This window comes from Myxocyprinus asiaticus, chromosome 29 (genome assembly GCF_019703515.2).
Source record: "Myxocyprinus asiaticus isolate MX2 ecotype Aquarium Trade chromosome 29, UBuf_Myxa_2, whole genome shotgun sequence".
Classification (NCBI taxonomy): domain Eukaryota; kingdom Metazoa; phylum Chordata; class Actinopteri; order Cypriniformes; family Catostomidae; genus Myxocyprinus; species Myxocyprinus asiaticus.
This window is the reverse complement of record NC_059372.1, coordinates 36281099-36297469: the sequence shown is the minus strand read 5'-3', so window position 1 is coordinate 36297469 and position 16371 is coordinate 36281099. Positions and strand designations below refer to the sequence as shown.

Here is a 16371-nt window from a genome sequence, read left to right as displayed (position 1 = left end):
CGGAGGCTTTGGTTGGGCTTCCCCCTTTGGGTGTGGTCGCCCAGTCTCAGACCGACGCGGAGATGATGGACATGCTTTCCCGGGAAGCCGCGAGCTTTGGGCTAGAGTTGAACCCTTCACTCTCCCCTGAACCCTCGCAGCTCAATGATTGGTTCCTGGGCCCAGAGCGCTGCTCACGGCCATGCCCCACCCAGGTTCCTTTCTTCCCGGAAGTGCATGAGGAGCTGACAAGATCGTGGGGGGCACCTTTCAGCTACCCCGCTCTCACTACCCTCGATGGTGGGGCAGCCAAGGGGTATTCGGTGATTCCCCAGGTGGACAAAGGCATTCGCGGTGCACCACCACATAGCGCAGGTGCCCGAAGCTCCCGTCCAGGGCCTGTAGGTTTACGTCGTCTCTGACAGCTAAGGCCTGTGCTGCCGCTGGACAAGCCACCTCCACCCTGCATGCCATGGCTTTCCTGCAGGTACACCAAGCCAAGGCGCCAAAAGAGCTGCACGACGGTAATTCTGACCCGGGATTGATGCAGGAACTGCGCTCGGTGACCGACCTCGCTCTCCGGGAGACGAAGGTCATGGCATGGTCTCTCGGGCAGGCGATGTCCACCCCGGTGGTCCAGGAATGCCACCTTTGGCTCAACCTGGTCGACATGAGAGAGGCTGACAAGTTCGGCAACACCATCGAGGACTTTGCCCAGCAGTTCTTGGCGGTGAAGCAGCAGATGGAGGCCATTCAACACATCCTGCCCCAGCACGACTCAAGACCCCGCACCCCGTCTGCTCGTCGCCAAGGGCGTCCTCCTGCAGCAACAGCACCGGCTCCACTGCAGCCTACCCCGATGGCCCGGCCCCGGCGTGGAGCCTACCGCAGGAAGCAGACGCCACCCGTCTCACGGTCGGCTGCCAAGAACCCTAGGAAGGCTTTGAAGCACCCCTGAGACGAGCAACACAGTGGCGAGCAGACCAGCTTCTACGGAGCTGGTAGACAGACCACTCCATCCCCGGGTGGAGGGCCGGAAGGAGAATCTTTTGTTTCATTTTTTGCTGCATGCCCAAGAGGCTGCCGTATCCAAAACTTCAACAAAAGAGTGGTTTCCTTGTTCTCTGGGTCACATGTCAGGTGTGCACAGCCGTTGTCACGACCGCCGTCCACCTTCCCATTTTGGCAGGTTTGGTGCTACAGTGGTGGACCCCCCGCCCCTGCGCGCCCAGCTGTGGCACAAACATGCCCACACCGGGTTGGTTCCAACAGACTGCTGGGACGATGTTCCTCCTCCCCCTCCTCGACCAATCTTATGGTGGGCATCAGGAGCCAGGTAAGTGCTTTGATGTCTCTGGACTCAGCACGGCAACGGGGTGCGAGCCCCCTCAATGTGGCACCTCAGGCTCCCAGAACTGGCGAGGCCTCACCTACCAGTATGTCTGACATGATTATCCCCTTGGTCCCCTCGCCCAGAGTTTGGACGCGTGGCTCACGCTTTCCAACCCGTCGCGATGGCTGACTCGGACCGTCCAACTTGGCTATGTAATTCAGTTCGCCAGGCGCCCGCCCAGGTTCAGCAGCGTCTGCTTCACCTTGGTGAAGGGCAAGAATGCCGCTACCTTGCATACGGAGATCGCTACCCTTCTACGGGAGGGTGCGATAGAGCCTGTCCCTCCAGCCGAGATGAAGAAAGGGTTTTACAGCCCCTACTTCATTGTACCAAAGAAAGACGGTGGGTTGCGGCCAATCTTGGACCTGCGAGTACTGAACCAGGCCTTGCACAGACTCCTGTTCAAGATGCTGATGCAAAAACGCATTTTAGCGAGTGTCTGGCATCAAGATTGGTTTGCGGCGATAGACCTGAAGGACGCGTACCTCCACGTCTTGGTCTTACCTCAACACAGACCCTTCCTGCAGTTTGCTTTCGAGGGCCGGGCGTACCAATACAAGGTCCTCCCCTTCGGCCTGTCCTTGTCCCCTCGCGTCTTCACGAAGGTCTTAGAGGCAGCCCTTGCCCCGCTAAGGGAAGTGAACGTCCTCATCCTCAATTATCTCGACGACTGGCTAATCCTAGCTCACTCTCGGGATGTGTTGTGTGCGCACAGGGACCTGGTGCTCACGCACCTCAGCTGACTGGGGCTTCGGGTCAACTGGGAAAAGAGCAAGCTCTCCCCGGTTCAGAGCATCTCTTTTCTCGACTTGGAGTTGGAATCAGTCTCAATGACGGCGCGCCGCAGGTACGAGCGTGCACTGTCTGAAGGCGTTCAGACAGAAGACAGTGTTTACACTGAAACTTTTTCAGAGACTCCTGGGGCATATGGCATCCTCAGTGGTTGCCACACTGCTCGGGTTGATGTATATGAGACCACTTCAGCACTGGCTTCAGACTCGAGTCCTGAGATTGGCATGGCACCACGGGACACATCGCATGGTCAACACACCGATCTGTCGCCGCCTCTTCAGCCCTTGGACCTACCTTGCATTTCTACGGGCAGGGGTTCCCCTAGAGCAGGTCTCCAGGTGTGTTGTGGTTACGACGGACGCCTCCAAGGCAGGCTTGGGCACCGTATGCAACAGGCACACAGCCGCCGGCTCCTGCACTGGCCCGCGGCTGCGTTGGCACATCAACTACCTTGAGTTGTTGGCAGTATTGATCCAGGGCAAGCACGTGTTGGTCCGGACAGACAACACAGCGATGGTAGTGTACATCAACTGTCAAGGCTATCTACACTCCCGTTGCATGTCACAGCTCGCCCACCATCTCCTCCTCTGGAGTCACCAGCGCCTCAAGTTGCTACGAGCCACTCACATCCCAGGCGACCTCAACACCACAGTGGACGCGCTGTCACGACAGGTTACGCTCAGGGGAGAGTGGAGACTCCAACCCCAGGTGGTGCAGTTGATTTTGAGTTGATTCGGTCGAGCACAGGTAGACCTGTTTGCTTCCCGAGAATCCTACCACTGCCTGCTTTGGCACGCCCTGACCGAGGCACCCCTTGGTATAGACGCACTGGCGCACAGCTGGCCCCCTGTACTATGCATATACGCATTTCCCCCAGTGAGCCTGCTTGCACAGACCCTGTGCAAGGTCAGGGAGGTTGAGGAGCAGATTGTCCTAGTAGCACCCTACTGGCCCACCCAGATGTGGTTCTTGGACCTCACGCTCCTCACGACAGCCCCCTCCTGGCAAATTCCCCTGAGGATGGACCTTCTTTCTCAGGGATGGGGCGCCATCTGGCACCCGTGACCAGACCTCTGGAATCTCCACGTCTGGCCCTTGGACGGGACGCGGAAGACCTAAGTGGCTTACCACCCACGGTGGTAGACACGATCACTCAGTCTAGGGCTCCTCTACGAGGCTCCTGTATGCCTTGAAGTGGCGTCTGTTCGCTAAGTGGTGTTCTTCCTGACGCGAAGACCCCCAGAGATGCGCAGTCGGATCGGTGCTTTCCTTCCTGCAGGAGAGGCTGGAGGGGCGGCTGTCCCCCTCCACCTTGAAGGTGTATGTATCCGCCATTTCGGCACATCACGAGACAGTGGATGGTTAGTATTTGGGGAAGCATGACTTGATCATCAGGTTCCTGAGAGGCGCTAGGAGGTTGAATCCCTCCAGACCACGCCTCATGCCCTCGTGGGACCTCTCTGTAGTCCTTCGGGGTCTACAGGGTGCTCCCTTTGAGCCCCTGGAGTCAGTTGAGCTTAAGGCACTCTCTTTGAAGACTGCCCTCCTGACTGCGCTCACTTCCATCAAGAGGGTAGGGGACCTGCAGGCATGCTCTGTCAGCGAATTGTGCCTGGAGTTCGGTCCAGGTTACTCTTTTGTGATCCTGAGATCCCAACCGGGCTATGTGCCCAAGGTTCCCACAACCCCATTTAGGGATCAGGTTGTGAACCTGCAAGTGCTGCCCCAGGAGGACTTACCATGGGACTTCTCCACATGACATACTTCCGACAAGACTTGGTAAGACCATGTGATGTATTTCCACTCAAAATACCCCCCCCCCGGGCTGGGTGTGTCTTCCCCTTGGGAGTGACACCCCCCTGACGCAGACATTTACGGCCCCCAGTCGCCTAATAAATTCCACTCTTTTTGGGGAGAAAAAAGAGGAAAAGAGGCCACGACTGGGCTAGCCTATCCCTATTTTTTGGGCAATCAACTTGTTCATACAAGCTCCTTTTATACCCATATGCCCAGGGGAGTGGCATGCAGATTCCACTCGCCAATTCCCATTGGCCTTTTTTCAAAAAGCAGAGGTGTTTGGGGCTCCCAAGAGTGACCCCTAGTGTCACTACATTGACACAACGTCTCGTTCCCTCCATCAGAGAACGGAGGTTAGGAAAGTAACCAGGATATTTTTTGTTTTTTTTTTACAGTAAACTTCATCCTTCCAGAGGAAGGGCAGGAACAACTAGCAATTTAGAGGCATTTTATGAAAACAGATGGAAAAAGGTCTTTATTGTGGATTTTTATGATAAATGTGTTATTTCAATTTCAAACAAGTTGTGTGTCTATAGCTGAAAATGTTATGAATTCAACAGAGAACACATCTATAGTTTTGATGTTAGTATTTAGTTTTAATAAATGCATTATCAGAAAAGAATATGTTGCTTCATTATGCAGTGAAACTGAATTGTTTTGCAAAACTGAGTGTCTGTTTCATCTGCTGTGTGAATTGTTTTGAGAGCACTGATTATAGTTTGGAGAAATTTATAAAATCGACTGAGACAAACTGTAAACTACTTCAAAGTGTTCTCATCAAAAAATCCTCCACGTGCAGCAATTACAGCTTTGCAGATCCTTGGCATTCTAGCTGTCAGTTTGTCCAGATACTCAGGTGACATTTCACCCCACACTTCCTGTAGCACTTGCCATAGATGAGGCTGTCTTGTCGGGCACTTCTCACGCACCTTACAGTCTAGCTGATCCCACAAAAGCTCAATGGGGTTAAGATCCATAACACACTTTTCAAATTATCTGTTGTCCAATGTCTGTGTTTCTTTGCCCACTCTAACCTTTTCTTTTTGTTTTTCTGTTTCAAAAGTGGCTTTTTCTTTGCAATTCTTCCCATAAGGCCTGTACCCCTGAGTCTTCTCTTTACTGTTGTACATGAAACTGGTGTTGAGCGGGTAGAATTCAATGAAGCTGTCAGCTGAGGACATGTGAGGCGTCTATTTCTCAAACTAGAGACTCTGATGTACTTATCCTCTTGTTTAGTTGTACGTCTGGCCTTCCACATTTCTTTCTATCCTTGTTAGAGCCAGTTGTCCTTTGTTTTTGAAGACTGTAGTGTACACCTTTGTATGAAATCTTCAGTTTTTTTTTTTTTTTTTTAGTTTTTTTTATTTTGTGGCAATTTCAAGCATTGTATAGCCTTCTTCCTCAAAACAATGATTGACTGATGAGTTTCTAGAAAAAGCTGTTTCTTTTTTGCCACTTTTGACCAATATTGATGCCAGTCTATTGCATATTGTGGCAACTCAAAAACAAACACAATGTTAAGCTTCATTTAACGAACCAAATAGCTTTCAGCTGTGTTTGATATAATGGCAAGTGATTTTCTAGTAACAAATTAGCAATTTAGCATGATTACTCAAGGATAAGGTGTTGGAGCGATGGCTGCTGGAAATGGGGCCTGTCTAGATTTGATAAAAAATGACTTTTTCCTCAAATAGTGATGGTGCTATTTTTTACATCAGTAATGTCCTGACTATACACTGATCAGTTGAATGCCACTTTGGTGAATGAAAGTACCAGTTTCCTTCCGAAACAGCAAAATCTGTACATTATTCCAAACTTTTGGCTGCCAGTATGTGTGTGTATATTTATACAGTATATTACCTTAAAAATAAGTGTAAAAACTTTTTTTAAATTATTGATTTCATTTTGAACACGCAGGTGTATTCACTGAGCAAGTATTTTAATACCTTTTATTTTATGGTTACACCACTTAACATTTTGAAAACCATTAAAAATGTTTGTAGAAAATTGCTGTGTATGTTTTAAAAAAAATTATGAAATCAACATGGACAAAGACTACATTTCTTTGAACTTGACACGCATATTTTGAACTAGATTTTAAACAGATTTCTTATTTTTATCACCTTGGGCAAACATATTTGACCATTATATATTATTTTCAGTCTGCAATCTAAATTACTTTTATTCATGGACTAGTTAGCTAACATATTTAGCTAAAATATAACACGACTTCCTCTATTTTATGTTCTCTTATCCAGCTCTTTATATCTCTTACCGGATCATTGTTCTTCCAAGCACCTATCAAAGGTTTTAAAATGTAAACTGAAATCCTTCAAGGCCATTTCCCACTGCATATGGTAGCTTACCATTTTAAATCATAAGATGTCATTGATTAGCTCTTTTAACATGCTTTGATATAAAAATAGAGAGCTCACAGAGACAAGAGATCTAATGAAAATAGCCACCGGTATGTTACCAATGACAATGGTCAAATATAGCATTAAGCATCATAATACAAAAATAATTGATCACTCAGTACTGTGATTGACCAATCAGAATCAAGTATTCAAGAGAGCTGTGTAATAAGTAATGTGTATAAGAACGATGAATAACAGATTGTTTATTGAAACAAAAATGTGTCATTTTTATAGATGTCCATTGAGTGTTTACTTGATTTCCTCTACTTGATTCTGTCTTCTGTGAGTTCAATCTCTTCCTCTCTCTCCATCTCTTCATCTCTCTTTCCTTCCCACTTTGTGTCTGATATGTGCTCCGTGTATCTTGACTGTGGTGGACCGGTCTACTTACGGTAGGTGTGACATGGCTTGCAGCGCCCCTTTCTGACTGCCTGGTGTAGGCTCAGACCAGGGCAAGGGGAGTTGGGCTATGATGACTGGCTAGGAATGACATATTTGGCTTCTACTTGAGTCTTGCAAGCTGCAGGGGTGCTGAGATTGCCTGAGGAACTAGTTTGGGTGGGGGGTGCTTGCATTCCACCGGTTTGACATGACACATGAACACAAGCAGTATGGGTGATTGAAGGCCAAACGAACATAAGGGATGGCTCTTTAGGAATGTATTTGCATTTGGTTATGAACTTAAACTTCATCCCAGCTTACTGAGAGACACCAACACACCAATCCCCACTAACATGCATGTTTAAGGGTATGGTTGGCGATTTGTTTTCTAAAAGCTGCTCCACCTTTCTATACATATCCAAGCCTATCTATACCTACCTATATTTACCCTAATTTTTTATTTACCTAAATTTGTTCTATATTGTTTGAATTTGTGGAAGACCATATTTCAAACATTTTATTAAAGCAGTTGAGTGTCTGAAAAGGGAACCAGCAGAAATGTCCAGATCAGGTGAAGCAGCATTTGAAACAAAGCCCAATGCATGCCCTTCATACAGGCACCAGTGAATGACCACAACTTGACTTGAGAGTAACTTTCCTGGACAACCCATTGTGTGTAAAGAAACAAATATATACATATTTTTTTTTTTCTAAAATGTAGAGATGATCCATGGAATGATATAGGTAGGGCAGACAATAGAGAAATCAAGAGACATATTGCAATGTTTTGTGTGTGTGTGCGTGCGTGCGTGCGTGCGTGCGTGCGTGTGTGTGCATTTAGTTTGTTTGAATGATTTTGTATGTGCGTGATAGTGTGTGTGCATGCAAATTTTGTGTGGTTCAGTTTTAAATAAACTTTTTATATACTACCCCAAGAATTGGACCTGCTAAAAAAAGGTCTAAGGTGGGTGGCTTATAGACTAACAATTCCACAAAATGTTCATGCATTTTTTCTAGTTGTTCACAAATAGGCACACCATACATATTGGAGACATTACAGGCCAGTGTTTTCTCTTGGGGTAGTGAACAACACCTAAAGCAGCTACCTTGATTTCTCAATTTGATAATGAATAATCATAATATGATGAAAACAGTAGTGATTACACGCTGAGATGATCACAGAGCTGTTGGTGCTAATACATTAATAAATTCACCATTTCTTATTCCATCTGTCACCTTTACTAAGATGAATGCGCTGAAACTTAGCATGTTTGCCTCTGAATGCCCAATGCAAGTCACTTCTTTAGTTACGTAAGAGAACCTCTACACTTTTCATATTAGGAATATTACATTATTCTGTTACATCATTAATCATCATACTGATTAAATGCCAGCAATGCAAGGGTTTTCTTCAAAATGGCTCTATTAATTATTCAATCAGTAAAGAATATTTGCATTTTGTGGCTTGGCATGCATGAATGCATTCTATCATGTTTGTTAAAATATAAGAAATGGTGCTTTTTGTCTGTGTGAGAGAGAGGGAATAAGTACAGTATGTGTGTTGTTGAGTGTGCATGGGTTTACTTAGTTATAGTATGGGGATAATATGTTCCTAGAAGTAAGCTAAATCTGCTGAAACTTCACTATGAGTAAATCTAGGGATGTCTTCAATTGGAAAAATTATTAATACATTTAATGAATGATGTATTTATCAGGGTTCCCACGCATCCTGGAAAACCTGAAATTTTGCAATGCAGTTTTCCAGTCATAGACAAGTTATGGAAAATTAGAAAAAAATTCCTAAATGTCCTAGAAAATAATAATTTGTCCTGGAAAACATTCCAGCATAGACTGTGTTTGACTGTGTTGCTAACAAGGTTTTTGTTACATGCCCAAAAACATGGTAAAAATCGGGACTCGGAAAAGGAGTCAAATACATAAATTTGTATAGTTTTGTCACTGTCGGCGGCTGCGAATTGTGAAACAACGTCAACAATTAACTATCATGAATGAATCCCTGTCACATACATTCTCTGCTCATCTGCTGTCATCTCTGATTTGCTCTGATGGAACAGTTTAATAATTGATATAGTACAAAATACGATTTTTTCATTCCAACATCACTGTTGTGTTAACCACAAAACATTTAAGTTATAAACTTTAAAAGTGCAAGTGATGTGCACTTCAAAATGAAGCCAGACGCTCATACACTGAAAACAATTCATCATGATCATCATGTGCGCTCTTGTGTGTGTGAGATGACAGAGAGCAGAACACTCTGAAGCAGAGATGGGGACTCGAGTTAGAGAATCGGATTCGTGTCGCATTTTAATAGACTTCAGACTCGACTAAAATCGGAAGAAGTTTGGCAAAGTAATACACACAGCTAGCTAACTGAATCACAGACATGAAATCAGCCTGTTAGGAAGTATTAGCAGGCAGCCCTGCTGTCATGGAAACCAATCAGTCTCGGTAGCCGCCAGCCATTAGCTAGCTATCCGGCTAATTTAATATTGTTGTGTACCGAACAAGACAGCACTGACAATACAATACAGCAGCTGTCGACTAAACACAACAACAACTCCAACATCAACACCATTACTGTTTATTTATGTACTATTTGGTTAAAAGTTTTTTCATGATCCATAGCGTTGTCACAGGAAATAAAGTCTTCTTCTTCTGGTGATGTTTATTGCTGGTTGGCAATCCAGTTTATGGTGCATTACCGCCACCTACTGAGCTGGACAGTGAAACATCACAAGAAAGTCTTTCAGTGGGGTCAAACTGAAGATAATGAAATTGGCTAAATTTTATCAAAAAGGGGTCACACACCTTATGTAGGGTTAAATCCTAAACTGGGTGTACTTTGAAGGTAGCTTACCCTCTGGAGTTTGCTTCTAAACAAACAAGTTATGTTTAATTCATTCACTAGTAAACATGTGGAATGCAGTTCTGCCCCTATTACCGATATGAAATGTACAGTATATATCGTGATAAAAATCGATATCGAGCGATATGAAAAACAATTATTAATAAAATTAATAAAATACAATAAAAAAATTTGGCCAAATCGCCCAGCCCTACCTAATGATATCGCATTACATTGCATTGCACAAATCATAAAAGAAAATTAAATAAAATTAAATATTATTCAGGTAGAATCCTATTAGTATCCCAGATTTTTCAAAGATCATACACTTATCATTTTTGAGTGTATATATATATATATATATATATATATATATATATATATATATATATATATATATATATATATATATATATATATATATATATATATATAAAAAGATGTAATGTTTAGTGACTTGAGGCTAGGCTCGGACTCTTGACAAAAGACACGAGAGTTGACTCGGACTCCAGCTTAAAGATTTCAGACATGACTCAGACTTCAGATGAAAGACTCGTGATCATCTCTGCTCTGAAGTACGCAGCACATAAAGACTATGTATTTATTTAATTAAATCACAGCTTTACAGGGATTAATAATCACAATGGGCCATGTAGCGAACTGCTTATCTGGAGGTGAGAAACTACCATTCAAAATACACCGAAACGGCAAAATAAAAGCTCGATTTAAATGGACGCATGTATTTTTGCTTACATTTTACACTTGTTGGGCACATAAAATATCCTGGAAGTATCCTGGAAAAGTGAGCCATGAAAAGAGTGGGAACCCTGATTTATTTATTTTAGTGAATAATTCTAAAAATGCAAATTTTTAGGGTTTGTAGGGAAGACTGAACTCCCCTCTGAAAAAAAATAGGCAATTATTAGTCGTAATTGAATTTATATCTCACAGCTACGACTTGAGTTCACGCAATTGCGATTTATATATCACAGTTTCGACTTATTATCTATACTGTATCTCGACTTAATATCTCTCAATTGTAACTTTATATTTTAGAACTGCTACTTTATTTGTCGCGGTTTCAACTTCGAACAATTGCGAGAAATAAAGTCTCAATTTTTGCATTATATTTTTTATTTTTTTCTTCCGTTATGGGATCAAGGCACCATGTTTGGGTTATATTTAGTGTATAGTAATTATAATTAGCTTTATGTAAAATCAATAGAAGTCTATGGTATGTCCTCAATTAAATAGCTAGTAAACGTAAGTGTGTATGAGTGTGTGTAGAGGTGAGTAGCCAGAAAGTTCAAATCTTCTCTTCAAATATATTTTTGTTATTTTAAGAATCATACAGATTCAACTCTTTCAATCTTCTTGTACTCATTCTGTTTGCTTATTTTTTCCCCAAAGCTGAACCAGACAGCTCCATCTATGTAAGCTATTATTTGCTGATTTACTAGCTTTGCTTTTGAAGCTCCATAAATTCTACAGAGTGCATAAAAAATCATTGATCTCATGAAACACAGTGGGGTTCTAGTAGTGCTGCATTTGGGCATCCCACATGGATAAGCTTGCCATGGGTAGCTACTGCTTGATCACACCAGTGGCCCCCAAAGCACTGCCTGTCTGAAAGAGCCTTAATATTATATACAACACTCTGTGTATTTCAGAGCACACTGATACTAGGATTCAACTAGTCTCGCAGAGTCAGACTTATAACTCTCAGCATGAAGTCTGGTCTGCTTTGGAGCTAATTTTGGTGAAGAACCAAACACTTAAACAGGATATAACATATAATGCGACCAACCAGAGTAAATTTTCTTTAGTCTTTTCGCATATGTGTAGAGAAGCATTTATGTCGGTCCAAAAGTAATACAAATTTTCTAACAGATATAACTTAGAACACTAAGTGGAATATACTGTATGTAGCTAGCTTTGCTTGTAGATATCTAGTTTACTTTCTACTTAGTGCTTCAAAAAAAAAAAAAAAAAAAAAAAAAGTCTTTATATCTTTCAAAGATTTGATGCTACAAAATTTAACTAGTGACTGGCAAATCAAGTACAGCTTGGTACCTTGTAAACACAATTTTATTTCCCAGCAGACTGATAAAAATCTGTCACTTCTCACATTGTAAAATGTAATCTACCATTATAAGGATTTGCTATTATTTCACTCAACTTTTTATTGGCATCGCATCATCAAAAGACATTTACTGGTTCATAACTTCTTTAGAAATATAAGAAAAATGTGTTACAAAGAGGCATACAATCTAAATTATTGGAATTTTTCAATTGCAAACAAGGCTTCACAGACTTTACAAATATATTCAAAAATGTGTTTTTAACTTATCTTTAAAAAGAACACATTATCTATCGCAACAATCTATAAGCTATTGCAGATATTCCTTTTTTCTTTCTATGTCATTATTACTCTTTTTTTCCTTTAATGATTGCACTGTTGATTTATGATTTGATTATATTTAGTTTAATTTAAGTCAAAGATGGGTTCTGTTTCAGTTAATGTTTTAGTTTACACACAAAATAGACAGCCTTGTAAAACAGCATCACTTGTATTCAATTACGGCACAGGACACAAATGTTCTATTGATTACAACAGAATCATACTATGAAATTAAATCACCAACAGAGTACGTAAATACTAGATAATACAAGTTAATTAATACAAGTTAATTAACATTAATTTTTTAACATTTTTGTTACATTTGTCCATTTTGAATAGCAGCAGGAAGGATCATTTTGTGTTGTGTTTTGTGTGCTCAGGTGAAAGAGAAAAAATGATGATCTGTCTAACTCTTGTTCTGCTCCATTATTGTAAGAATAAATATATTTCTGCCACAACTTTTCTTCCAAATAATCATTTAATGCTGTATGTCTGATATCTATATCAGCTTTAGAAGATGCAAGTGTTCTCTTTTCTTTATTAAGAACCAACACTTCTCTTATGTACACCACATGACCAAAGGTATGTGGAAGCCTCATTCAAATTAACATGTTTGGCTATTTCAGCTACAGCAATTACTAAAAATAAAATTAAAAAAAATCAGCAAAGAAAGGAGCAACTACCTATTAATTCCAATTATTTTGAAATTAAATGTTCAACAAGCACATGTGAGTGTAAGGTTCAGGCGGCCACATCCTTTTGACCACGTGGTGTCTCTATGGAGTCTTTTTTCATGTGTAAATTAAGTCTCTCAGTCAATATATAGCAGGATTTAATATACCATACAGACTGAGAGTCAGTTTATGGACAGAGTGCCTTAGAGGTTTCAGAAGGAAACTAAGCATTTTATTTTAATTTCCCTCTTCAAATGCAATGTGCACAGTACAGTTGACTGTTGGCGCAAATGGTGTCTTGAAAAGAAAAGTGAAATCAAGTCAGGTTGCTACCAAGGTCATCGCTGATGCAGTTACATACAGTAACACCCAGGTGGTTTGACACCTGGCAAACTTCAGGTAAGATGAGAATTTGCCCACTGAACCATGCTTGGAAAGCTTTATTTACTTCCATCACATTTGCTCGTCTTCCTCCTTTAACACCCGTCTCTACATTTGTCTCTCCAGAAACAGGAAGAGGATGATGATGAAGAAGATATAGACATTGGAATAACTGAAGAGAAAGAGGAGGAACCCAAAGAGAAGGAGAAGCTTGGCAAACTACAGTTCTCCTTGGATTACGACTTCTCTGACAGCAAGGTTAGCTCAACTTACTAACAAATCAGCATCGGGTCATTGGGAAATTCTTCTTATCATTCAGCTTTCTGTTTCTGTTTATCGGTTTGTTTTCTCCCAGTTATTTACCCTCATGTGAATTTACATTCTGGAAGTTTTTGGGTTCCAGAGACCCAAATGCTGTATGTGTATTAATAACAATAGTGTAAAGTAAAAGAATAATTAACCTATTCTTTTTCTGTACAAATTTGTTGAAAATGTTCCTCTGACCTAATAAAAAAAAACCATTAGGCAGATGTTATTGAAGCGGTGAAACTTTACATCAATGTTCTCTTTGTAAAGAGTTTATAAACTGGCTCATTAATGACTTATAATTCATTTACAAATGCATTATAAATCACTAAAATGCAGTTATAATAACATGAAACAAAGGGTAACTTTCATGCAATACCTGTCAAATAGTGAGTCTGTCATTTTACCTCACGTTATAAATGCTAAATTACACATAATGAACATTGGTAATCTATGAAAATGAATCTTAAATGTAAAGTGGACACAAATAAAGCATTTATTAAGTAGTTGCCAACATTAGAAACCTGTATACATAAAGCTCAGTATAGTATAATGGTCATCAGATTTCATTATATGATATATGTTGTGAATGAGCATGAAGAACTGAAAAGTGTTTTTGTTGACGAATTTAGGTAACTAGGACTAGTTAAGTTGGGACACCACTCAGAGTAGTGGTGTCTTTTGACATCAACATGATAAGGAAAGTGACAACAAAATTAGGGGGCGGAATAACATAGCCCCTCATTTTAATATGACTATAATAGTCTATTTTTTGCTGCATTGTGACATAAATCATGAATTTTATGAATGTGTATTTATTAAGCATTTATTACATATAAGTTGAACTGCTCACTATTTGGCAAGTGTTGCATGACAGTTGCCCTTTTTATTCATGTTGTTATAACTACATCTTAATGATTTATAATGCATGTGAATATGACTTAATAGTCATTAATAAACTTCTTATAAAGCCTTAATAGAGTGAACATTAATGTAAAGTGTTACCATTGACGCTTTATCTCTCTGTTTTACCAATTGTATATATTTATTTCCGAAATTGTTATTATCCGAAATAGTAACGTTGCTTCTGTTTGGGGTCAATTTGACCCCAGCAAATGTGGTTATAACAACATGAAACAAAGGGTGACTTTCATGCAATACCTGTCAAATAGTGAGTACCACTGAGTGAGTCATTTTACCTCATATGTTATAAATGCTAAATTACACTTAATCAACATTGGTAACCTATGAAAATGTACCTTAATGTAAAGTGGGCACAAATAAAGCATTTATTATGTAGTTGCCAACATTAGAAACTTGTATACATAAAGCTCAGTATAGTATAATGGTCATCAGATTTCATTATATGATATATGCTGTCAATGAGCATGAAGAATGGAAAAGTGTTTTTGTTGATGACTTTAGGTAACTTTGACTAGTTAAGTTGGGACACCACTCAGAGTAGTGGTTTACATAAATCATGAATTATATGAATAAGTGTATTTATTAAGCATTTATTACATATAAGTTGAACTGCTCACTATTTGGCAAGTGTTGCATGACAGTTGCCCTTTTTATTCATGTTATTATAACTACATCTTAATGATTTCTAATGCATTTGTATACGACTTATTAGTCATTAATAAACTTCTTTTAAATCCTTAATAAAGTGAACATTAATGTAAAGAATTACCATTGAAGCTTTATCTCTCTGTTTTTCCAATTTTATATATTTTTTATTTGTATTTTATATACGTATTGTGATTATTATCCAAAAGAGCAATGTTGCTTCTGTTTGGGGTCAATCTGACCCCAGCAAAAAGACATTAAAAATACAATTAAAGAAATAAAGAAATTGTATGATATAACTACTCTACACCCGTGTGTACACCAGTCAGAAAGTCATACCATGTAAAAATGCATTCAATTAATTTTTTTCATCTTTTAGATCTGGAGTTACGGAGACCCTAATTATAGTAAAAATGATATATAAATATATATATATATATATATATATATATATATATATATATATTATATATTATGTAGGACATGCGATGAAGGTTATCAAGTTTACATTTTGTTTATAATCAGTTCTGATTTGTAAAAATCATGGAATATATTCTCCATCTTCTCCAGTGGAGTACTTTTTTGAGGGCCTTTAACCCCTAAAAACAAGTTTTCAGCTAACGACCCTGCATCAGTGTGGAGTGGCATGAAACAACTCACAAATTACAGGACTCCTACCCCCAACCCTGTAGGGAACCAACAACTGGCTGACGACCTGTATGTGTTCTACTGCAGATTTGAAAGGCCCAATCTCACACCCCACACCCACTCTGACCTTCACTTCACACAAATACCAACACCTCCTGCAACCCCCCTCCTCCCCCTCCTGCTACTCAACCTGCACTTAAGATCTGTGAAGATGATGTGAGCCACGTCTTTCGGAAACAAAAGACGAGGAAGGCTTCAGGCCCAGATGGCGTCTCACCAGCGTGTCTTCGATCCTGTGCTAACCAGCTGGTCCCCATCTTCACACAGATCTTCAATAGATCACTGGAGCAGTTTTGCTGCTTCAAATGCTCAATCATTATTCCTGTCCCAAAGAAACCAAACATCACATAACTTAATGACTACAGACCTGTTGCCCTGACATCTGTGGTCATGAAATCATTTGAGAGACTGCTGTTGGCCCACCTGAAGAACATCACCGGACCCTTTCTAGATCCCCTTCAATTTGCTTATAGAGCAAACAGGTCTGTGGATGATGCAATCAACATAGGATTGCATCATATCCTGCAACATCTGGACAGACCAGGGACATATGCAAGGATCCTTTTTGTGGATTCAGTTCGGCTTTCAACACCATCATCCCAGCTATACTCCAGATTAAATTACACCAACTCTCTGTTCCCATGTCTATCTGACAGTGGATTACCAGCTTTCTGATGGACAGGCAGCAGCTTGTGAGACAGGGG

General features: G+C 40.8%; 1 protein-coding gene across 3 annotated transcripts in view; it reads left to right on the top strand.

The window, feature by feature from the left end:
- The window catches only part of LOC127419960 (synaptotagmin-2-like), a 128476-nt gene that overhangs the window by 99631 nt on the left and 12474 nt on the right, over positions 1 to 16371 (top strand). For 2 of the 3 annotated variants that reach the window (XM_051661822.1, XM_051661821.1), the window contains exon 4: positions 13211 to 13342. In XM_051661822.1, coding sequence (XP_051517782.1) covers positions 13211 to 13342 — 132 coding nt within the window. The remainder of the gene's footprint in view (positions 1 to 13210; positions 13343 to 16371) is intronic. The other variant, XM_051661823.1, reaches the window with a different exon arrangement.